This window comes from Triticum urartu, chromosome 6 (genome assembly GCF_003073215.2).
Source record: "Triticum urartu cultivar G1812 chromosome 6, Tu2.1, whole genome shotgun sequence".
In the NCBI taxonomy this organism is placed as follows: Eukaryota; Viridiplantae; Streptophyta; class Magnoliopsida; order Poales; family Poaceae; genus Triticum; species Triticum urartu.
Genome location: NC_053027.1, coordinates 106,157,914 through 106,181,512, shown reverse-complemented (window position 1 = coordinate 106,181,512; position 23,599 = coordinate 106,157,914). Strand labels below are relative to the sequence as shown.

At 46.8% G+C, this 23,599-nt stretch overlaps 2 protein-coding genes and 1 pseudogene across 3 annotated transcripts; 1 reads left to right on the top strand and 2 right to left on the bottom strand.

The window, feature by feature from the left end:
* Positions 1-4,852: 4,852 nt before the first annotated feature.
* LOC125516107 lies at positions 4,853-5,525 on the bottom strand (annotated as a pseudogene).
* A 4,341-nt stretch (positions 5,526-9,866) lies between these two features.
* LOC125517426 (exosome complex component RRP4 homolog) lies at positions 9,867-15,084 on the bottom strand. Of its 2 annotated transcripts, none has more exons than XM_048682632.1 (7): positions 14,841-15,084; positions 14,632-14,733; positions 14,031-14,076; positions 13,064-13,153; positions 12,484-12,549; positions 10,874-10,939; positions 9,867-10,530 (listed from the first exon to the last, which is right to left on the bottom strand). In XM_048682632.1, the coding sequence occupies exons 1-7, from the start codon at positions 14,987-14,989 to the stop codon at positions 10,099-10,101; spliced, it is 951 nt and encodes a 316-aa protein (XP_048538589.1). In that variant the 5' UTR covers positions 14,990-15,084; the 3' UTR covers positions 9,867-10,098. The 2 variants fall into 2 exon arrangements, with proteins under 2 accessions (XP_048538589.1, XP_048538588.1); XM_048682631.1 differs by having other exon boundaries at positions 10,185-10,530; positions 10,828-10,939.
* A 3,734-nt stretch (positions 15,085-18,818) lies between these two features.
* On the top strand, positions 18,819-21,023 carry LOC125514847 (transcription factor MYB97-like). Its single transcript, XM_048680216.1, has 3 exons — positions 18,819-19,698; positions 19,805-20,468; positions 20,572-21,023. The coding sequence occupies exons 1-3, from the start codon at positions 19,366-19,368 to the stop codon at positions 20,781-20,783; spliced, it is 1,209 nt and encodes a 402-aa protein (XP_048536173.1). The 5' UTR covers positions 18,819-19,365; the 3' UTR covers positions 20,784-21,023.
* Positions 21,024-23,599: the final 2,576 nt, after the last annotated feature.

Here is a 23,599-nt window from a genome sequence, read left to right as displayed (position 1 = left end):
CAAATCGGTTTCTAGCGGCGCCGGCGCGTAGCCGTGTTTTCCGCACGTAAAGGTGTCGGCTCACATGCATGCGTGATTGTATTGCATTCTTCTCTTCATTAATTTTAGTATTACCGTATTTGACTACCTGGGCCCTGTGGCAGTGTGGCTTGAGGCCCTGCTCTCTCTCGATCACTTTGCACGTACCCGCAAAGGACGTGCCAGCTCACGTCCCCTCTCCTCTCACCAAACAAATCCATGCATGTCTATTTCTTTTCCTAAAGAGTGATCATTATTTCAAGACAGTGATTCCACCCGTTACAATTATTTCAAACTATTGACTTCAATCATTTCATTTCAAAAAGTGACATCTGTTATTTAATAAATTTTTGATCCAAATACCTTCATAAAAGTGATGTTAGTTTCCTTTGCTTGTTGCACTATATAACGGATGTTGTTACCTGGGAGTTAGAGCATCTCCAGCCGCGCCTCCAACAAGGCCCCCAGGCGATATTTCGGCCGTCGGCGCCGAAAAATCGGCCCAGTCGCATCTTCAAAGGACCTTTTTTCGCCGGCTCGGACCGAAATTGGCGCCGGCGGACCCAGACTGAACCCGGCGCGCTGGGGGGCGCTTGGGGGCGCCGACCGAATCGTTTTTGGCGCAAAAGTCGGCGGACCCTCCTTGGCAGCGACTCGGCTCTTCTCGCCGCTTCGTCGTCCTCATCGCCTCGGTTCCCGCTGCGAATCAATGCCAAAGTTGCCCCGTGCTGCCGCGCCGGTCAGCCTCCTCCATTGATGCCTCACTTGCGGCGCAGTGAAGACCGGACGACGCGTGTCCCTCGCCCGCCACGTGCCCTCCGGGAGGCTCAACTTCGAAGGCCGCCGCCGATGGTGGGGCGTGCCCGGCTGCATGCTGGAGGCCGTCCTCGAGTACATCAAGGGCGGCAATACGCCCAGACTGGAGTATCCCGCTCCCCCGTCATTCTCCCGCTGGCGTGGGAGCTCGTGGATGCCGAGGCGCATGGACCCAGGGGCGTCCTCCTCCTCGTCCGGCCGCTCGACCGGCTCTCCCTGCCTCCGCCCCGTCAAGCCGGAGCCCCAGGACACGCCGGTCAGCCACCGCACCCACAGCTCCGGCGTCCGCATCACCGACTCCTCCCCCACCTCTGGCCGCCTCGTCCTCGTCAGGCCAAAGGCGGAGCCCGGCCTCCCCGCGGAGTACGAGGCCATAGTCCGGCGCGGCGTCTCCGACGAGGAGAAAGTGGGCGCGGGACGACTACCTCCGCGACGAGATGGTCCGGCAGCGCCGAGCCCTGGAGGAGATAGCCGCCCGCAAGCGTGGGCGCGAGGACGAGCACGTCGTGGTGATCCTCGACAGCGACGAGGACGAGGACGCCCCCGGACCATCCAACCCGCCGCGCCAACCTGGGGAGGGGTGCAGCAGGGACGACAGCCGCAGAGGAGGCGACGACGGCAACGACGGCGACGACGACACGCAGTTCTACAGGCTCCTGGGCATGTAGAGCTTCAAGGGCGGCGGGTGGCGAGGAGCGGCGAGGGCGACGGCGGGCCGCGGCGAGTAGCTTTTTTTCTTTTTTTGTAAAATATTTTAAATATGTATGAACTCGCCGAAGTTTGGATGAATTTGCGTCTAGTTTGTGGTTTTCAAATAACTCGTGGGCGCCGTGACTGGAGGCCATCACGCCCCCAGCACGCGGTTTTCGCCGGTGCGTTCCGAGGGGCGATTTTTAGCGCCTCCTGGGGGCCAACGGCTGGAGATGCTTTTAATAAATATGTTGTCTGCATCACAATGATACAAAAGGTCGAGAGGTCTTCCATCTTTTCAAAAATAAAATAGTTTTGAAAAAAGATTTCATAGTTCACAAACTGATTCAATTACATAAATATTTAGTTTCAAACATTAAAATATTTTTTCATAAATTAAAAATAGGTTTTCACACATTAAAATAATCGGTTTGACATACTCCCCCCGTCCCAAAAATAAGTGTCTCAAACTTAGTACAAAAGTTAGTAAAAACTTGAGACACCTTAGTTTGGGATGGAGGGAGTATTTGCCATAATCGGTTTCACATATTTTAAACAATCAGTTACACACTGAAATAAAATATAAATGATATCACCAATTTCACAAATATAACATCCACTTCAGTTCCAAATCTATAAATTACCAATTATGATCAAATAGCAACTTTACAAACATTAACATCTATTTCAAATTTAAGACAAGAATTACCGGATATTACATATATTTGCTCCAGAGATCTTGACTTCCTTTTGAGTTTGAGAATAGCAAATTACTAGATACACAATGTGTCAGTTTTACTAATCTTCACTTCCATTTCAATTTGAGGTCTTCGAATGCATTTCATTTTCATAAATACAATATTGGCTAAACATTTCACAAACCAAAAACCAGCATAAAATTTGTGAAATGACGGGATATTTCACAAAATTACAATATTGGCCGAATATTTTAGTATATTCCACAACAAGGAGGGGAAGCTCAAAACATGGAAAATGAAGCAGTAATCAAGAAGAAAAGAGAGAGGGGTTTAGGGTAGGTGTCCTTAGCTCACTAGATGGGTTCCCGGCATTGAGAGATGGGCAACGCGGTGAGGTCGTGGACTAAGGTGCTCATCGGCCGTCCCACCAAATTCGGGCTGGAGCAGTAGTGGACAGGCCGACATCGCCGGTAAGACCAACAAGATTTTCGCCAATAGTACAAAGGGGAAATGGTCCCCCTTCACCACCAAAAGCAAGCATATGAGGGATTTCGTTGTGGAGGGATGATACATCCCAAATGTATCTAATTTTCTAAACATTTTTGCTCTTACTTTTGCCTCTAATTTATATGATTTGAATGAAACTAACCTGAACTGACAGAGCTTTCAGTAGAAATACTTTGGTATTATTTTTGTGTAGAAATAAAAGTGCTCGAAACTGGACATGGATTTTTGGAGATTTGTTTCAGAATATTTGAGGAATTATGGAATGAAAACGGACCAGAGGGGAGCCACCACGGGTGACACGGACAAGTGGCGCATCCCTAGGGCGCGCCACGGGGGCATGTGGGGCCCCTGGCCACCATCTTTTGGTGATTCCGCTGCCATAAAATCCTATATGTATCTAAAAAATTCCCAAAAAATCACGGAAGCTTTTCTTGAGACGGAGACACCATCACCTCATGTTCTTCCTCCAGAGATTTGACCTGTAGTCTGTTTCTGGTTACAGAAAGAGGAATTCGACACCGTCACTACAAAATTTGTGCTATTTTGTGACGAAAACCCTGGTAACGGGATATGAAATGTTGCCTAATATCATTTTATATGACGGAAGACTATCACCAGCTGTTTTTTCCCTCGGGGCAGCGCCCTTGACAACTTTAGTGACGTTATGACCTGATTTTCGGCAACATATTCGGTTGTCATTAGACATGTGCATATTCTGTAACGATTTGTAGTGTCATAGAATATAATTTGAAAACTTAAGAATTTTTTAGATATCAATTGCTTATATACTTGTGATTACACTTATCGTGCCAAGATGGTAGTCACAAGTATATATTTTGGGACAAGTTCAAGCAGTTACAAGCACGAGTGGACATGAGAGGTTTCAATGGAAAACTTCATAAAACATAAAGACGATACTTAATATCATTACATGATATGCAGAAGTTCTACGTAATTAACATGCATAATTCTAGAACCTAACAAAACTACTTGATGTTATTCATCGTCGTCGTAGTTGACCTCCTTGTTGCTGTCGTCCTCCTCCTTGTCGTCGCCATCATCCCGCCGGCATTCAGCTTCATTCGTGGCCCTACATTCGGCAATGTCTGGCGGGCATTGTCTTCCGAGATCTTGTAGGCCGCTTCGATCTCCGCTTGGGCAACGGCGCGGTGAAGCTCCCCTAATCTTGGCGCGAGGTGGTCGAGCTTGTGGTGCATGTCTACCACTTGGTGGCAGACTGCCTCCCAGAGCTTGTTGGATTGCTCCAAGAGGCAATCGCACTTGCGACCAGCTGACAAAGTTGAATCCTGTAGATCTCGGGTAGGGGGTTCCGAGCTGGTGATCTTGGCACAATGGTAACAGGACAGAGAACCTCGTGCCTCTCCTTCTATAGGACGCCAAGACTAAATGGGCTTGGGTCTCATGGGCCAATAGATATGGGCCTCTCATACAACACTAGACACTAGTGGTAGAACTTAAGGTGGCCTCCAAACCTTCACAAACACCGAGGAAGATCACAAATCGATATTTTTCGAGAAAACGCAAAAGAGTTGCGTTTCATTGCATTGAACAGGAAGACATCGGGGGTACAACCTCCAGAAAGGAGGGACACACACGCACACACACACACACACGACCGTCCTCACCAAGTGACTACAGCTAGGTGAGGAGGTGCCCTCAACTACAGACACGCAACGACATTAGGCCTGGCCCAGCCTTGCCTCCAGCCAAAATGGCGAAGCATCGAGACTCGGAGCAACAGGGCAGCAACACTGCCATTGCCAGGCACTTCCAGGGACGAATGCAGCTTCAAGACTGCCCAAGCCGACGTACCTCGCACCCATGTGCCTAGAGAGTCGGCGGGTGAAAGGCAGGGCCTGATTGGAACTGGTGTAGCATTCATTGGGGAGCGCCGGCGCAGGCAAACGTTGCGACCTGCTCCTTGTGTAGCAATCTACGCCAGAGCGATGCATCGCCAACCACCATCTGTCGCATCAAGTACTCCACTTGCAGCCAAAGCAGCGCCATCAAGAGGGGAACGGTGTTGAGACGTCGCCGCTGCCCGGTCCGGGAGGTCGGACCTAGGATTTCTCCCGGTGCTCGAGGAGGAGGTCCGGTCAGGGTCATGCCAACGCCTCCAAGGAGGTGACGGCACCCTCGGGCGTCGCCTTTGACAGCGCAGGCCGTCGCCGCGCAGGGATTTAACCCCCGACCCAAGGACGAAGACCTCAGATGCAGTGGCAGACCGGGCATGGCGAAGAATCGTCGGAGAAGACCAACACACATGGGGGAAGCCTAGAAATGTTGTCGTCGCATGAGAGGGCACCGACCAGCGCAGCTCCAGCAGGCCGGCCACCGCCGGGAGCGCGTCCAGCAGGCGGCAACAGCCACCTGCACCGCGTCGCCGCCGCGCTGGCCTACAGCCTCCGCCGGGGCACAGCGGAGCAGCAACCGTCAGGGTCACTGCGCGCGTGCTTACTAACCCAGCGGCAACCGCCGGCAGCGGCCGGGAGGGGTGGGAGGAGGGATAAGGGTGGGTGGGGGCAGAGTGATTGTCGCGGGCCTGGACGGGCTCGTGCGGCCCAGATCTGGGCGCCCTCAACTCTGTCGCACGCATCAGCGGCTGGCGGACGCCATGTCAGCGCCACCGCGCACGCAGACCACGCCATCTCGACCTCCCCGCGAGCAGACGGCCGCCCGCCGCGCCACTGCGTGCTCCCGCCGCTCCAGCGCGCGAGCACGCGAACGAGGGCCCCGCCGCCGCCGTCCACCGGTGAGGGCTTTGCCCGCCGGCATCCTCCAGCGACGGCGAGGGAAGGGAGGGGAGCCTAGGCGGCGGCTAGGGTTTCGCCTCCAGAGTCGCCCCTGGGAGCGACGCGGGGGCTGCGGGGGGGAGGGGGAGGGGGCTTTCGTCCACAAATCGATATTTCACTAGAGGATCCTACCGCCTAGGAGTCTCAAACATCCAAGAGTAACAAGATCCTCTAGGGAAACATGGGGGGGGGGTCAAATTTCTCTTTGGTGGAAACGTAGATCATGCACTTCTCTTTTTCATTCCCCAAAAGATCAACAAGTTTTAGTGGAAGGGGAAGGAGTTCTCCAAGAATTTTGAGCTAGAACAATGAAGGGGAGAGAATGGAGTCATCACCTTCTTTGTGTGGAAGAAGGTGATGGGGAACGAAGCATGAAAATAAAAAAATTCCTATGAACACCCAAGATCTAATCTAGGAGATGTATAGCAACGAGAGAGGAGTGGTGTCTACATACCCTTGTAGACTGAAAGCATTAACAATCTAGAGATCGTGGTTGGCGTAGTCGTACTCGCGTCGTGACACGGTGTAGTTTATGTATTCACACACGTATTTAAGTTTCCGGTTAATACAATTCTAGCATGAATAATAAGCATTTATCATGAAAGGGAAATGTGATAATAACCAATTTATTATTGCCTCTAGGGCATATTTCCAACAGAAGGGGATATTTACAACTAGCCCCCAAATCCAACCGTTGCAACACATTTTTGTGTGGCTTGGAAGTTCCGGACAAGGTTCAGGGATTTATCTGAAGGCCCCAAAATTTTCGGGTATGGCTATGTGATAAGCAGAATGTTTGCAACAAAGGTGCAAACCTTTTGAGCTCTGTGGACCCTAATCGGACACTGCCCTTAAAGTTTTGGGCTACCTATAACCATGGAACTCCAGCTGATTTGAGGGAACTCCCTACCTCCCTCTCTCCCCCCCCCCCTCTCTCACTGTCCCTCTCTCTCTCTCTCTCTCTGATCTTGTGTATGATTGTGGGTGTGTTTTGTTTGTGTACGTGCAGTTGATTCCCACGATCTCTCCGAGGTGCACCCCCTCTTAATAGCGTGGTTGCCCTAAGGCTGGTCACGTAGCATATACTAGTATTATGCATATGATACTAGTGTATTATATTACCTCCACGATGCATAGTATCATAGTGATCTCATTTGTTATCATGCATGACACATATTAGTACATCGCTTAATATGATACGGTACCATATCATGATACTCAATCATCTCTTTCTTCATTTAATTGAATGCCACCTCACAAAAAATGCACAATTGGCATGCATGATACTATCTTAAAAGGCATTGACAAGTGCATGTTTCCCCTTTTCGGAATTGGGGGGGGGGGGGGCAACCATCCATACTTCTCTTTATGATGTCACGCCACTATTTACACACTTAAGCATGATGTTATAACACAAATTATGTTGTCATTAATATCAAAAACACTTAAGGGTGCCCTTTCACCTTTGTTTCCCCCTCGTTGTACCGAAAATTGCTTTCGGAGCTCGGCCTCCATGGAGGCCTGTTTTCGAAAAAAAACATATTTTTACATTTCAAAATTTTTTGGAAAAAATACAGACATACATAGAGACATAACATACATGTGTGTAAATTTTCACGATAAAATACGTTGAATTGAAGGCTGTGCAAAAAAGACAAATCTGTGACTTTTCAACACATGATACTATTCGTCCCAAAAGTCCATAAGTTTGTTCTTTTTGCACATATCGCATCTCAAGGTATTTCATTCTGAATTTTACACACATACACATCACATCCTTATGTACTTGTACAATTTTTTCAGATTTTTTTTAAACCAAAGGGTATCAATTTTATTTTATTTAAAAAGCTCTGCCTCCATGGAAACCGAGCTCCAGAATGCCATTTCTCCTCCTTGTACTATACTTATACCTTATATTAATATAAAAATACCATGGAACAATTCATGGCCTAAAAAGGAAGAATGTGCAGAGCTCCTGCCGCTCATTCGAAGAAAAATTACATGGCTCACAGCAACTCTAAAAGTGTTGTCATCTCGATTGCTATAATAACCGCCAGCATGACACTTTAGCAGTCACCATAATCTTTATGGAGCGCACTCCATATAGAGCTCGCTAGCCTCCATATTTGGAGGTTATGGGCATTGGCTTAGAGCCCTCACCATCCACCAACCACTTGTGTGGGAGAGAAGTTTCATCTTCCTCGTCACCTTTTGCACTAGCCTGTGGCAATTTTACAACCACTTTTTCCTGTCCCCCGCAGCTATAAAAAGACGGATGGCCCCCACTTTCCTTTTGGTCGCCCACAACCTCCACCATCACTGTCGGCGAACTGGGTGTTGGTCTCGGAGGAGGAGCGGTATCGCAGTGAAAGCTCTGATAAAATTTATATGAACTATTTTTAAAGACATACAAGGATTTCATCACTGATTTTTGTATGTGTCCCCAAAATGGTTAGCATAGTTTTTATCATTAGGTGGGGAAAAATCGGCGACCTAATGGCCAAGCAAGATGTGTGGACGCGTGCGAGATGTGTGATGCGTGGAAGAGTGGAATCGATGCCCATGTTTGAAATTGTGAGAAGCACTGGCTGGGGCATCCATGTGGATGCATGTTCTGGTGCTTCTCACAATTTTGAGTATTGGCATCGGAATCCGTCGCCGCCGCCAGAATCAGCACCACGAAGTTGAAATTGACATCAGAAACAAGTCATCGATGAAGAAATTGCCCCCGAAATACATACCTTGTCGAAAGCGTCTTTGCGCTCGTGCTCCATTTTTTTAAAAAAACTTTCAATCTATTCATCAAATATAAAGGTGGTATAAAGAATACTAGAAATAACAAAAGAATTACATCCAGATCCGTAGATCACGTAGCGACGACTACTATCACTGAAGCGAGCCGAAGGCACGATGCCATCATCGCCCCTCCCTCGCCGAAGCCGGGTAGACTTTTTTGTTGTAGACAATTTGGAAGTCGTCGTGCTAAGGCACCATAAGACCAGCGCATTAGAACAACAACTGTCGCCGATAAAGAGAAGTGTGGATCAAAAGGATCCAACATGGAGACACGTGAACTCAAACGAATGAATACCGGATCCAAGCAGCCCACCGAAGACAAACACCGACTAAATCCTATGAGATCCACCGGAGCAACACCTCCACACGCCCTCTGACTAAGCTAGACGCACCACCAGGACGGGGCTTGATGGGGAGAACCTTATTCCATCTTCAGGGAGCATCGCCACCTCGTCTTCCTGAATCCTGAGCGGGACACCAAAAAAGCACTTAAAAGTTAAGCTCTCCTGCCGGCAGGGAACATGATCCATCACACCTCCATCGCTCTAAGACCACAGGAGACGAGGTAGATTGGCAGCGCCAACAGGAGGTAGGGAAAACCTATCACCTTGTTTGCCTTGCGTAGCAAGCGAATAGTTGCGGGAAAGTTGGTCCTGATTTGATTTGTGTCGTGCTCAGATTTAACTGAATATGTTTGAAGATTTGTGGGGGGGATGAAGGCAGCCATTATGGCGCATCACTGCTTCATATGAATATGAAGATTGTCAATATGGCGAGTACGATAGAGTTGCTCTCACCAAAACTGCTTCTTGAGGGGAGTTTGGAAACTGCTGACTGACTGGGATGAGGAAACTAGACTTTAACCTGCTGCATGGGCAGTTTTCTTCAGCCAAGACTGGTGGCGGGTAAACATTGCGGCTCTCACCCGATATTCTTTCAGCTGCCATTTGGATGGACTTAATCTCTCTCATACGGGGCGGCACATTGGGAAAGAGGGAAACGTCGGGGTTTTCGATCTCATTCCATCTCCGAGAACATTCTCTCTAATCTCGTCAAGATGAATCTTCAGCGCCGAAGCTCTCCACCGAGCGGTTGTTCGATGATGGGGACGCGCCTGGCCCGAAGCCTGATTAGCTTCTTAGCTAGGTCCTATGTCCTTTGGGAGCTTCTGCACCTTGTCCTGTACATAACTGTAGTGTTTTTTGTAGGCTTCTAACCAATTAATGAATAGGCACACTGCCATTTCCTCCAGAAAAAGATAGTGGAAGGAGAGATGTCGGCGCATCTTCGACTCTTCAAGCACAAGAGCTCTCCTGAGCACTCAGATGGTCAAGAACGACCGGTCCAAGGGCTTTAACGGCCTTCTGAACGACGAAACTGACGATGAGCCGGGCTAAATTCCCATTGTGTTCGTGCGTTTTTGTAACCAGACATCTCGTGGTTACTTTTTATCTTGTAAATACTCTCTTTTCCTCTCTCGTGTATGAACTGGCAGCACTCCTGTCCAGACCCCAAAAGAACACAAAAAACAGGTTCATGAAAGTGAACAGTGGCCTACATAACAGAGTATACAAAATCTCCGTCGATAGCAGCTATATTTTGATACTGCTACCACTAACTACATGGACGCGACAGGGTTGAGCAAGCGTCTACATCTCAAAACAGTTCTTGATTGGCTCTATTTTCCTTTACAGATAATATCGTACAGGTCAGGTACTGTTACTCTACAAATAATCAGGCAGGCAGGACCAAACTGCATTTTACCTTGGCCCATTCATCCTTCTCGAGAGATCGGCTCGACGCTTGGCCTCTCTCTCCGCTGTCTGGACATAAAATTCAGCTCCGAGCATGTCGCTTATCTCGACGTGTGATGATAGACTTGCTTCAGCGGTCTGGATTATCAGTTCGACGGTCAGAGTGAATCCAAGGGCTGAAAGCACGCGCACGGCATTGGCAAGCCGGCAAATGTGCCTTCTAGTTTCTAGTGGGGTAAAAGCCTCCACTTCCATGCTCAACTTATGTTGATCTTCATTCAAATTAGTCCCTTCATCCACCGCGACATGCTCGCCGACCCAGATGAATCCATTGCAACCGAGAATCAAATCGGCATCATATTGCTCAAGATGATGGAAATGCTGTTTTCGCCGTTTTACCAAATAGGCAGGTACTGTGAGCAATTGACCCCTCTGAAGCTGCAAAGATAACTCAAAACAATTCAACAGGTTAGCACGTTGTATATTGCCACAGGAAGCAATGCTGGTTCTGAAAGAGGTGAGACTGTCATAACTCTTGCAATCAGATACAAATCATCAACCTATGAGATATTAGGACTTAACAACATGAGATATCAGGACTTAACATGTATATGAACTGGTTCATCAACCTGCCTTGCATTACTGCACCGGGTAATCAACATCGACCAACTTTTTACTTTTTCGAAAAGTTCAAAATAATGACAAGAGCCAGCATTGCAAGGGCAGAGCGCTCACAATAATGCATAGAGTTCCTCACAATTGGTTCATCACATAAAAAGGCAGCATATTTTTGACTCCTTGGCTGTAGGTCAAGAGATCCATCATGTTGGATATGACGAACTTCAGCCTGATAATTGGTTTCATTCAAAGTAGCAGCATCAGATTTAAACTGTACTCATTCAGTAAATAAGCAAAGGGTGACAAACTATAATAAATAAATAATCAAACATAGTAACGGACGAGAAGCCTAAAAATGCTCCCAGTATCATGAACTCCCCTAAGGAAAAATAGTAAAACAAAATGTACAAATAAATTGAAGGTTGGTGTAACACCCCTACCAATGAACAAACATCCTGGTTACAGAGTGGGACCCGTCTCTGAAATTCTACACACAGAAGTCATACTCCAAAAATACAACTAAATTCTCTACATCATGAGATCCGGTACTAAATACTATGCCATCAGAGCATCACCACTCAACCCCCTAGACAAAATGCCTTGATTGCAAACAAACCATCAGAGACTAGTTGACAAAATGCACAGCAAATTTTCCACACTAGAACTCTATGCTGTACCAAAATTAATAATGATGGTAGTTCATTGACCTGGTATGCAAAAATTTGAAGAAAACACAACACAATTCGAAGAGAAAGGCTTGCACATTTAGACTTGAGAACTCTGGATACTAGATGAAATCTACCTCGTGTCTTTATTATTGTCAGTTTTGTGCATTATTTGTTATCATCTAGTTATTCTAAAAGTATGGCACAGTATAAGCACGTACACTTTCTGGTCTTATTTGTTTTTAACTTCTGTTAAGACCTCATCACAGGTTGGTTCTACAGTCAGTGATGCTTCTATACTGGAAAGGGCTGCGGTCTGTTGTACTGACTCAAGTCTCGCTTATAGAAAGTAAAAAACCTGGAAACCCATGGTAGATGACATGGAACACTTTGTGTACTGTGCTCCTTTATTACGGTTTGTTTTTACCAAGTGCTGCAGTGATGTTGATCCTCAGGGCGCAAGTTGGCTTTGTTCTTCCACCTAATAAGGGCCAAACTTGCACCCTCTTTCATTGTTCTGATTTCTCGTCTCCTATATTTGCATCCCATTGCTTTTTTTGATTGCCAACTTCGAGTCCATGCACGCACTTCTGCTCGATCTATTTTCAACCGCCAGTTCCAATGTGCGATTACTTCTATTTCCTGTCTATTAGTTATCCCACAACTACACATATTGGTCACCATATACATCTACCAGTTCCTACTCAGTTCACGAATAATTATGTCCATCCACTCTGTTGCAAGATTTCTTTTACCTTCTATTACTAGCCGAACCCATCTACCAAGCAAGTGAGATATCGGGGCACGCTAGTGTCTAAAATTTAATTTGAGACGTGCAAGATTGACTGGTGGATAGGTAGTGAGAATGATGGTTCAACCTGATATCAACCGCAAGATGGCAAGAAAAAGCAGAAGAAAAGGTACCCCAGGACATATAAACACATTTGCAGTGAACAGGTGCAGACAAATATGCCAAGCTGGAGTGCTGAACAGCCTATATCATTGTTTATGCATACTTGTAGTTTGGTACGACTCAGAGGATAAATATATAAGCAAATATATATAATCATTTGTAGAAAGGGGGGGGGGGGGGGGGAGCGATACTCACACAGACAAGGTCATTTTCTTCAAGTATACTCCGCATATTAAGCTCATCAATATCAGTTCTCCGTCTCTAATAGGCGGGTGGGAAAAAAATCATTAACCAGAATATTGGTGAAAAATTAACTAGTGAAAGATGTCACATGCTAATGATGAACAGTCATTGATCTCTTTGAAGAAGATGCAACATTTAAATCTCCATTCTAAAATAACATCCAACTTATGCTTCAAGAAAGTAACTGTAGTTTATATAGTTTCCACAAAAGCAGGAAATTGAATAATTTCCTGGTCGCTACTGTACTCTGCATATCTTAGGGGAGACATTGGTACAAGCTACTGTTAAGTCAGCTAGAAAGTGTGGTTTGAGACATGTTGAATTATCTGTTTGATGTAGTCTAGCATCATTTTATCTACCAGATTGTACTGCAAGAATATTCCAGTTGTCAGCCCGTTGTCCCACACACGTTTTCATATCTTACCCTCCATATCCATTATGCACCAGCTGAAAGAATATGCTGATGGTTCTTTTTTAACAAAAGAAGGCCACACACTTATGGGTGTTACGGGGTAAAGGTGCAACAGCATACCTGGATTCCATCAGGCAAATTCATAGAAGAAAGCATCAAAACAGCACCTTGGCTAAAGTTTGTCTCCAACCTCCAGCGCTTAGAAGCAATCTTGCAGGGGAAAAACACATTTAACTGATACTGGCCAGAATAGAATACATTTTTTGCATCTGAACAAGCAGATAGTGAATGAATCACACTGTGATGGCATGACTATAATTAGCCAGATTTACCCATGCCCTCTGATTATTCATACGGGAGTATATCCAAATAAAAGTAAATAACATGGACAATTAGACCCATACAAAATAGTTGAGACTACTAACTATCAAACATACGGAAAACTGATTGTCCAATCCATGTATATACTATGAGGATCTTTTTTCGAGAAAATGCAAAAGCTTTGTGTTTCTTTCATTAAAAATGTACAAGAGTTCGAAGTACAAGCCTCAGCAGTGTCTAGAACTACCCAAGTATCACCAGGAGCTAAGCAACAGAAAATTAATGGACATCCCAAGATCCCAGAAAGATCACCCGAAGCCCAAGAGTTTGAGCCCACACCCATAACCTTGATTCTTCCTTGATCCTAGCCAACAGTGCTGGAATGCTTGGTCTGGTGTGCTTGAATGTGCACTCATTGCGCTGTTTCCAGAGCATCCAGGATATCAAAATGGTCATAGAATCCAGCCCCTTGTGTAGCTGCTTTGGGGTGATGGTCGGCAGCATGCCACCAGTCGACGACGGTCACCCCTGGCGTTGTGGCTGACAAGATGCTCTTAACCAGGCAAGGACCTCGTACTTGGGTTGTTTACAACATACAACAACTATCGCAGTTTGAACCGTGAGCTTTAAGGCAAAAGATAGAGCATCGTCATGGACTGAAATCCATGACATGTTTTATTACATTCAGGTGTGTAGCTCATTCCTACCAGGAACCATGTTATAAAAAGGAGAAGAACATTGAGAGAGTGACACAAAGTGCTCGTACCTCACTGACACGGCCAATAATGATATCCCCTTTCTGTGGCTTATACCTGAAAAAGTCCAAGAGAAAAATGAGCTAAGCCTAGCTAGAAGTCATCCATAATTTTAAATGTTAAGTACATTTGCAACAATTTTTATTAAAGTAGAATCAAATGGCCCCTATCCCCCCCCCCCCCACCCCCCTTCCCACCGGGTACTAGAGAAGGCTTATTTTTACCATCTGTCAATTGACAGACCAATGATAATCAAACAAACAACTACGCCTTCAACGAATTAGGGTAGAATGCACTCCCTGCCCTGTAAATCAATTAGTATAACAAGTTATAGTGAACCCAAATATCTAGAGTTCGATTCAGCACAGATAATAACCACCCTGCTCGAATCCAACACCCCGTAATATTTCAGTATGAAACTTCAGTGCGCACTACAATAATCCATTCACAAACAAGTATAAGCCAACCAATCAATTCATGCTGCGTAGGCCATTGTACTACTCGGCATGCCATAGTAATGCCAGCATTGCCAGGCAGGGAAACAGAAACCAATCAAATCGCTGGCTGGAAACTGCTAGAGCGGAGAACAGGGGGAAGGCAGGGAGAGAGCACCTTGCCCGGAGCGTCCTCACGCAGACGAGATTTTGGACCCGCTCCACCACGCCGCACACCGTCGCCACAACCTCCCCATCCTGATCAGACGTGCCATGCCCCCTGCACGCAAAGCAAACACACGCGCACGCCCGAGAACCCTATAAGTCCCATCACGAAACACGAGCGGAGCAACAGGTGGAAAGGGGGATGTGAGGGCGGGCTGATACTTGAGGATGGTGTCCTCGGGGTTGACGGGGATGTTGTCCGCGAAGGTGACGGCGGCGGCGGCGGCGGCGGCGAGGGTCTGGAGCTCGTGGAGTGCGGCCTCGAGGCGGACCCTCTGTGTCTGGTTTAGTCGGAGGCGGAGGTCTCCCATCGCCGGGGAGGAGAAGGAGGAAGCGTCGGAGGTTGTCGGCGTTGCCGCCGGTCGACGGCGAAAATTAGTCTCTTAGAGGGGAGGCGAAAATTAGTCAAAACCCCAAAGATTTTGTTACCCAACCCTGGTCATATGGCCCGTGTTTGTAAGGCCGGTTCGCGGGCACGGATTGTTGGCCCGGCACACCACACGAATAAAAGGGCCGGGCCGGCCTTCGGTCTGCCAGGAAACGGCCGATCTCCGAAGCCCAGCGTTAAGGCCGGCTAGGCCCTTTTATACGCGGGCCGGGCATGACAGGGCCAGGCCCTATTCATAGGTTGCTTCGTTTCTAGGCCAATACAAAGGCCACTCCTATTTGGCGCGTTGGTCGCCAAATAGCGAGCTCGTACATACACACCCCAACAGCGTCAGATCCTTTCTGGGCGGGCCCATTTCGGGATTCCTTCCCCACAGTTCTTTTAATTTTTCCTTTGTTTTTTCTTCTAGTTTTTATTTCTTTTTATTTTTTTAAGTTTTCTATTTTTATTTTTCGTTTTTATTTACTGTTCCGCTTTTCCTTCTTCTCTTTCTTTCCTTTCTATCTTTTCCTTTACTTTTTTTTCACAGCCTTCTTTCAAATTTGTGAACATACTTTCCAAAATCATGACCAGTTTTTGAACTTTTCGAACTGGTGAACTTTTTTTGAAATCATGAACATCTTAAAAAATCATCAACATTTTTTAAAATCATGAACACTTTTGAATTGACGAGCAGTTTTTACAATTCATAAGAATTTTTGAAAAAACTGAACATCTTTTTTGAAACCCGAGAAAATTTGTTTCGAAATGAAGAACATTTTCAGAAATTGGGGGAACAATTTTTGTAATTCACGAACATTTTCATCAGACAATATTTTTTGAATTGATGAACCTTTTTTGTAATTCATGAACATTTTTTGAATTGTGTGAACTTTTTTATAAATTCATGAACAATTTTTGAATTTGCAAATATTTGTTCAATTTCATAACTTTTTTGAATACATGAACATTTATTTCAAAATCATGGAAAATTTTGGTTTCCTGAACTAGTTTTAAAAATCATGAACATTTTTTGAATAAACAAACATTTTTTGTGAGATCACGAACATTTTATGATTTCCTAAACACTTTTTTCCAAATGCACATTTTTAAAATTTTGGAGATTTTTTTAATCCTCTATTATTTATAATAGAAAAACACAAAAATAAAAATAAAGTGAAAAACTTGAATTATTAAAAATATAGAGCCCGATATAAAGCACCAGACGTCAAATCTCTCCATATTACGAGAAACCCTAACCTCACTATCCCAAGGAGATGATAGGAATCTATGCTAGAGCTTCGTCGACTATGTCCAAATTAACAAACTTGAGGAGGAACGTTCTAGACCGATTGTGCAACAGGTCATGCAATTGGTCTAGAAGGATAGAGGGGAATATAGGCAACCCGGTTAACACTTTTAATTGGATAATGGTTTATTAGACCAACTATTAGCGCCTCCATATTTGATCCTTGCGGTGTCAAACAATTTGAGAATCAAATGAAACTTGAAACTAGCCTTTTCATAATAGAACAAGGCCATATAAAAATATTCAAAACACTTGGAGACCTTTTGTTTCCCATTTGTGAAAAATAGTTCAAGTTAATTAATTAATCAATTGTCATGCAATGCAAATGATGCACAATCAATATAATAGCAAAAAAAGTATTTAGGGTATTATCATTGGGTGTCACATGTGGGGCCTCAACCTCTACAAGTATGGACTCCGCGCGTGTTTGTTCGAAGCGGGGCAATCATGTCAGGCATTGATGGTCTTCCTTCTCCGCACGCTTCTCCTCATTCCAGTGGACCATACACATGTCATATAATGCTTACAACTCGGCGAGTTTGTCATCGTTGATGTCGGTGGGGCCGTAGGATTGGCTCAAAGTCAAAGAGTAAGGGCTTGACAAATCTAGCCTACCCGGGCTATGCAATGATGAGGTGGATGGCAACGGTAGCATGAGGTGGAATAAGGCTTGGCACTGGCTCAGGCTCAGGCTCCACAAATAGGAGCATCAACGGGCTCCGACACAGTGGCGGGAGTGGGTGCGGCTTCCGACAAGGCTTCAACTGGGACTGTCATTGTTGCCGTTTGTTGTTTAGTGAGGGGAAGAAGAGCGTTAGTGAGGCAACGCCGGTCGAAGGTGTCAGAGGAAGTGCGCCAATGCTGGTGAAGCGGTATAAAAATGCCATAGCCCCGTATATATAACCCGACAATATCAGTCGGCATCTGGGAAAGATGCTTCGGTAGCCAAACAAGTGTCGCTGTGGGAATCGTGTGCCGGTTCAACGCATGCTCATTGAGAATCCATGCATCATAGACAAACGAGCGCCATCGTGGGAATTGTCGTCGGTTCAATGAACGCTCATTGGGAACCCATTATCGATAATCGATGAAGCATGAATGTGTTCATATTTCTCCGTTTAATTTTTTGTTGTCCGCGTGGGAAGATCACGTATAGAAAATATACCAATGATCGGCCTTTAAAAAGAGAGATCAGTGATAATAGGCTACCATTGACCAAACAAATAGGCAAGCCCATCTGTGTTGACATTTCGTCTGGGGGAGGTGGAAGAACCCCCTAGCATTGACCGGTCGAAACTAGACCGAACAGTGTAAACTGCCTCGGTGAACCAACCGAGGCTCATCACTAACACATCCTAGATTTATCGGTCAGTGATGACCATCATCACTAACCAGTGATGAGATGTTAGTAGTATTTTGATCTATATATAGTAGTGCGCCCCGCAGCCGTCAGAATCTAGCCGCCCTCATTGTCTGCTAGCGGCGGATCCACGACTCTCCCTCCATTGATCTATCCATTTAGGCCACCACCGCCACATTCGGCCGCCGCTCCACCGAGAATCGTTGCCGCCGTCGGCCTACATGACGCCTAAGATGTTGCCATGCCAGCCGCCGCCACCTCCATGCCACCGTGTTGCGAGAAGCACACCCTTCCATGGCCTTCGGCTCCGGCAGTCCGGCCGCTTCATTGCTAAAATCAACTATGATCGGCAGCAGAGATGGCTCGGCACCTTTACCACACCCGAGCTTTGTCGCGTGTGCTTACGACGTGGTGGCTTGGAAGTATCACCGACTCCAGCTCAACTTCCCCCATATTACGTCGCTCGAGGACGCGGAGTTCCTCGTCCCTGGACTATGAATCGTGTCGCGCGGTGAGGGGAAGGAAGATCTCCTGGTGGTGGAGCAGCGCACCGCCCATGAGTGTGATGCAGTGGCTATGGTGAGATTCACTAAGGTGAATCCACACCTCGTGGTAGTGGGGCGCAAATTCTTTGCCAAGAGGGTCGTGAGGCGCAAGAAGGAGGACGAGGTTGGCCCTGACAGGCAATCAAGATTGAGTCCCACAACAACGAAGACGATGTCGAATTCGGTAGTGATGAATCGTTGCTGGAGCTTTAGAACTGTGTGGAGTCCAAGGATGGTGACCATTAGTGTGTCTCTAGTGTGCGTGTAGTAGTGAATCTATCGTAGTATTGCTATTTTCATGTTTATTAAGTTTGAACATTTCGTAGTTCAAAATATCAAAATATGTGGTGATCTTGTTTAAAGTTTGGAAGTTAATTTTAGGGCAATTTCTGGTGACCTAAAACCTTCTGTCCTACTCTACTTTTTTTACACCAACTTATACATCATCTGTCTTCCCGCAAAAAAAAAACTTATACATCAACTGTCGGAGATGCTCTTGTGGGCAGCAAAAACAATATAGTGTGGATGCCCTACTAGCTTCTAGATCTCTTCAACACACGGGAGGAGATGGATTCACAGAAGGCATGCAGGGATGCATGCGCCCCTTCATGCATGGCCGCATGCATCAAGCATGGACTGGACCGATTCAATAGGAGGACCATCAATCTTTCGTGCCATTATTTTCGCGTTCTCCTTCTCTCCCCCATTTTTTCCTCTCCTCTTTTTTGGCCCGCCACCCCTACTAGATTGACAAAAAACAAAACAAATATTTCCCTTTGTTCTCATAATCTTCTTCTAGTAGCTCCGGCGAATTCTGCTCCTCTCTAGTAGAGGATGTGCTCGATCGGGACGCTAGGTTTCAGTTTCTAGATTGATTAGGAACATATACGTACAATGCGTTGAGCTTTTGATCTTCCATTCATTCATGTTTTTGTCTTCGATGGTTTCTGACTCCTCCGGCCCGGCGATGCGTGGGAGGTAGGCGACGAGATCATCCGCCTCTCTCCCCCTCTTCTCGATCTCGATCGCATGTAAGCTTTGAGAAGAGGAAGAGGAGGAGAGAGGAAAGGTGAGGCGGATCATTTCACCGGTCCGTCGATCGATCGATGGCTGTGGAGGCGCCTCAGCAGCCTGAACAAGCGGCGGGTGGATCCGTGGAGCAGGGTGCGGCGGCGGGCGGCGGCAGGCTGAAGAAGGGGCCATGGACGCCGGATGAGGACCAGCTGCTGGTGGAGCACGTACGGCGGCACGGCGAAGGGAGCTGGAACGCGGTGCGGCGGGAGACGGGGCTGCTGCGCTGCGGCAAGAGTTGCCGGCTCCGGTGGGCCAACCACCTTCGCCCCAACCTCAAGCGGGGCCCCTTCTCGCCGGAGGAGGAGCGCCTCATCCTCCGCCTCCACGCGCTCATCGGCAACAAGTGGGCGCGCATCTCCGCACACGTGAGTACCACCGGTCGTTCGATCCCTTTACCCCGCCTCGCCATTAGAATTTCTTGCCTGCCGTTGCCTATCGATTGCCTGGTGCCCGACCTGCGTCTGCATGCAGCTGCCGGGGAGGACGGACAATGAGATCAAGAACTACTGGAACACGCGGCTGAAGCGGCGGAAGCGCGCCGGCCTGGCCCTGTACCCGCCGGATGTCGAGCGGGAGGTGGCGCTCGTCCGCGCCGGCAAGCTGAGGCCCATCGTCGACGCCGACGGCAACGCCAGCAGCCTCCAAGCACCGCTCCTCCTGGACGCGGCCGCGGACCAGTTCGCCTGGCCGGCTGCGCCGCCGTTCCACCCCGTCTTCAACAACGTCGCTCCTCCGCAGCCTTTCCAATTCACCGGCAACATTAGCCACAACCCGCAGGCCCTCCTCGCAGCGCAAGTACCGTACCTCCACCACGACGAGGTTTCCGCCGGCCTCGGCCACGCCAACAAGCTTTACGCCGACGCGCTGGGGATGCCACCATTGGTGCCCCCCTCTGCGCAGGAGCTTCCTTCGAACCAATCGCCCGCCGACGCCGGCGGGCCGCTCGAGATGCTCGTCCTCGAGCAGGACCAGCGGCTGCCCGGCGCCGCCCTGCTCCGCGTTACGTCCATGCCGGAGCTGGTCTACAACGAGAACGACTACTCCGCGTGGCCGTCCGGCCTCAGCGGTGGCAGTGGCAGCCGATCCGAAGGCGACGTGACCTCGCATTATGGCGGGAAATGCGACTGCTTCTTCGGTGAGTTGGATCTTGACCATCGTCTCTCTCCCAATCCAAATATGTCACGTCCGACTCCGGTGAGTTAACAATGCCATGCATGATGTCGTCGACACACGCGCAGATGGCGTGAAGCCTGCGAAGGGGATGCCCGCGAGCTTGGCGGTGGCAGAGGAGGAGGTGTCCGGCCTGTTCGGCGGCGAAGAGTTGGTGGCCGTGTGGCCGGACAATCCGCCGGAGTCGATCACGAAAGACGACTTCAACCTCCAGATGATGGAGATGCAGCACCTCATGCCCCCCGTGCCGCTCCCGGCAGACGAACACGGCTTGAATTAATTAGCACAACGCCGCTTCGCAAACAAAACTGGAACAGTTCAAAAGAACAAGGGATTTAAAAGAAAGAAAAAATAGTGTACTGCTGTAGTAAAAAATCAGTTAAGGCCCATCATGAAAATGTTTGTCTTTGTCTTTATGCAACGAGAGATGGATTATGTTTGTAAAAATTGATTCGCGGAAGCAAGCCAAGGAACATGGTCCGTCCATCCATAAAGTGGATTATTTGCTCGCGACAGTATATTTTAGAACCGAAAATCCTACATCTATGAAGAGCTACGTAGCTGCTCTTTACGCAAACTTTCTAACAACTAAATCTCTTCCCTTTTAATTTTCAGAGGGATGGGCTCGTCCTTCCCCTTACCTTCAATCATACAAGAGTGGCCTTTCTATATTTTCGGGTGTGGGTACACCTACTATCCCATCCATTTCTTATAGTTGTCTCACCTCGTGATCCGAACACTACTCTCCAATCCTGTTTATATTTGCAGGCCTACATACACAATAACTACAGGTCTCACTCGACTGCATACCTAGTGTGTAGGCTGGCAGGTCACATCTCGCGTCTCTACACTCACGTGAACCATCGTCTGCCATCCTTCACATATCTCTATTTCTCCTCAGGCCATGTCTAAATTCTACTCCCTCCTTCCATCTATATAAGGCCTAATACATTTTTCGAGACTAACTTTAATCAAATGTTAAAGCAATAATATATGACATGCAACTTACACAAAGCATACCGCCAAATTCGTATGTGAAAGAAGCTTCTAATGATATAATTTTTACATTATGCATCTTATGTATTATTAATCTTGTCAAAAGTCAAATGAAGTCTAGAAAAACGCATTATGCCCTATGTAGATGGAAGGAGGGAATAAAATGGATGCATCATGCATGATCAGTCAAATCACTTCTATCCCAATCTCTCTCTCTCTTAAAAGCTCTCTCGCATTTATTATCAGCGCTCTCTCTTGCGCACTCTCTCTCTCGATCAGAGAAATAATCTCTCTTCTCCATCGCTTGCTTCTCTCACAGACTCTCATTCACATATTTCAATAAATAAAATAAGGCACGCATCACCTCTCTCTCTCTCTTCAATTTCTCAAGGGAAAAGTGTCTTTCTCTCGAAGTCTGTCATGCATGCTTGCTCTCTCTCTCTCCTCAAAATCCACACATTTGCTCTCTTGCGCTATAGTTGGGAGTGAGGTGACTGCTACAGAACCTGCCCTGACATATCTATCGTGAACAATTGTGCCTATGACCTACGCCCTGCCTAGGCTCACTTACTGGTTTGAACGCATGCGTCCTGCAAACAGTCTGCAATGCGTCGGTCCATCTCGTGAATCTCAAAGGAATTCAAAGGCCAAGATAAGAGGTGTGTGTACACCTGAGAGTAGCCACATCTTTCCGCAATCATATTCATCCACCTAGTTTGTTACGTTAATTACGTAGAACCGCACATGAAGTCCGTGGTTGTTTGGATAACTAGTATTTGAAACAAGTTTTAAGAGTATTTTTAGGAAAACCATTTTTAAGTTGTTGTTTTATTAAAACTGGTTTATAGAATACTTTGTTTGGCGTCTCTTTTGGGTTATCCTCAACCTTGAGAAATATTAGATGACCCGTTACGCCAATGGCGCAAAGGGCGAGAGTGAACCAGGTTTTCAAACCATGCAAATTGGCATATTTAGTTAAACACCGTTCATAAATTTGTTGAAGCATAGAAAGGCATGAGATCAGTTCATGGTGAGCAAAGCTACATAGGCAGAGATGCATCATATATATAGTTTTGGTTACCCAGCCTATGGTAACTCAAGAGATCAGTTCATGCCACCCCTGCTTCTAAATATAACATGTTTTTACATTTCAATTCAAACTGCAAAAAAATCTTACATTTAGGAACGAAGGGTGTACATTATATACAGGAGCACTCGGGTTCAGACAATGAAATCAAAGATGTGCTATTCATGGTGGTGTTTCAAGCATATAGTACGGCCGATGATCCTTCTGTTCTGAGCATGGTTTTGGGTACCGGGCGGAATATTCGGATACCGCCCGGTAACCGCGTTTCTCGCCACCCCACGAGAAACCTTTGTACCGAGCGAATTTTTTTGAATTTTTTGATTTTTTTTGAATTTAAACTCCGATAGTTAAATTAGATAGGCTAGGAACTCACAAAGAACAGCCAGGCAGCCGTGGCGTACTGGTTAGCGTGGTCCTCCTAATTATATTAGATGTGGTTGCGGGTTCGAGTCACATAGCTGTTCATTTTATTTTTCACAATTTTTAGGAAAAAAGGTAGATGCTGAGAAAAGAAATGTTTTTGGTTTGTGATTCGAACTAGCAAGTTTAAGGCAGGGGAAACACACACAACACCTAGCCACTGCACCACACAACGGTTTCTGATATAATAGAGTCTAGGACTAATCTATAGTATATTTAAGAAAACTGAATTCAAAATTCAAACTCAAATTTCGTCCGAAATTTTTCCGAGATTTCACGGATACCACGGTAACCGAGAATTTCGGTGCCCCACGAGAAAAAACGTGCACTTGGGATCCAAATCCTTGGTTCTGAGTAGTGCAAATCGGCTTCCTCATCTATTCATCATCCGCACCATCCTTTACCAGCAACTCTCGATCAAATTAATTTCTTGTCGGAAAATGTCCTTGTTGGGCTAAGCCTCTGCTGGAAGGTGTATCATCCAAAAAACAAAGTCTACTATGTTTGGGAGGAGCTCACAACATATGGGAGTCTTGTACCTGCCCCGGGATGTACAAAAACACTCCTGAATTCACCATAGAATAATATAATGC

What these genes read in the sequence shown, in the direction of transcription:
- LOC125517426 (XM_048682632.1), bottom strand. Translation starts at nt 14,989, where the DNA reads ATGGGAGACCTCCGCCTCCGACTAAACCAGACACAGAGGGTCCGCCTC. An exon ending in TTATTGGCCGTGTCAGTGAG is followed by an intron (nt 13,154 to 14,030) that starts GTACGAGCACTT and finishes TTCCCCTGCAAG; the next exon opens with ATTGCTTCTAAGCGCTGGAG. An exon ending in AAGAAAATGACCTTGTCTGT is followed by an intron (nt 10,940 to 12,483) that starts GTGAGTATCGCT and finishes ACCAATTATCAG; the next exon opens with GCTGAAGTTCGTCATATCCA.
- LOC125514847 (XM_048680216.1), top strand. Translation starts at nt 19,366, where the DNA reads ATGGCTGTGGAGGCGCCTCAGCAGCCTGAACAAGCGGCGGGTGGATCC. An exon ending in GGGCGCGCATCTCCGCACAC is followed by an intron (nt 19,699 to 19,804) that starts GTGAGTACCACC and finishes GTCTGCATGCAG; the next exon opens with CTGCCGGGGAGGACGGACAA. An exon ending in GAAATGCGACTGCTTCTTCG is followed by an intron (nt 20,469 to 20,571) that starts GTGAGTTGGATC and finishes ACACACGCGCAG; the next exon opens with ATGGCGTGAAGCCTGCGAAG.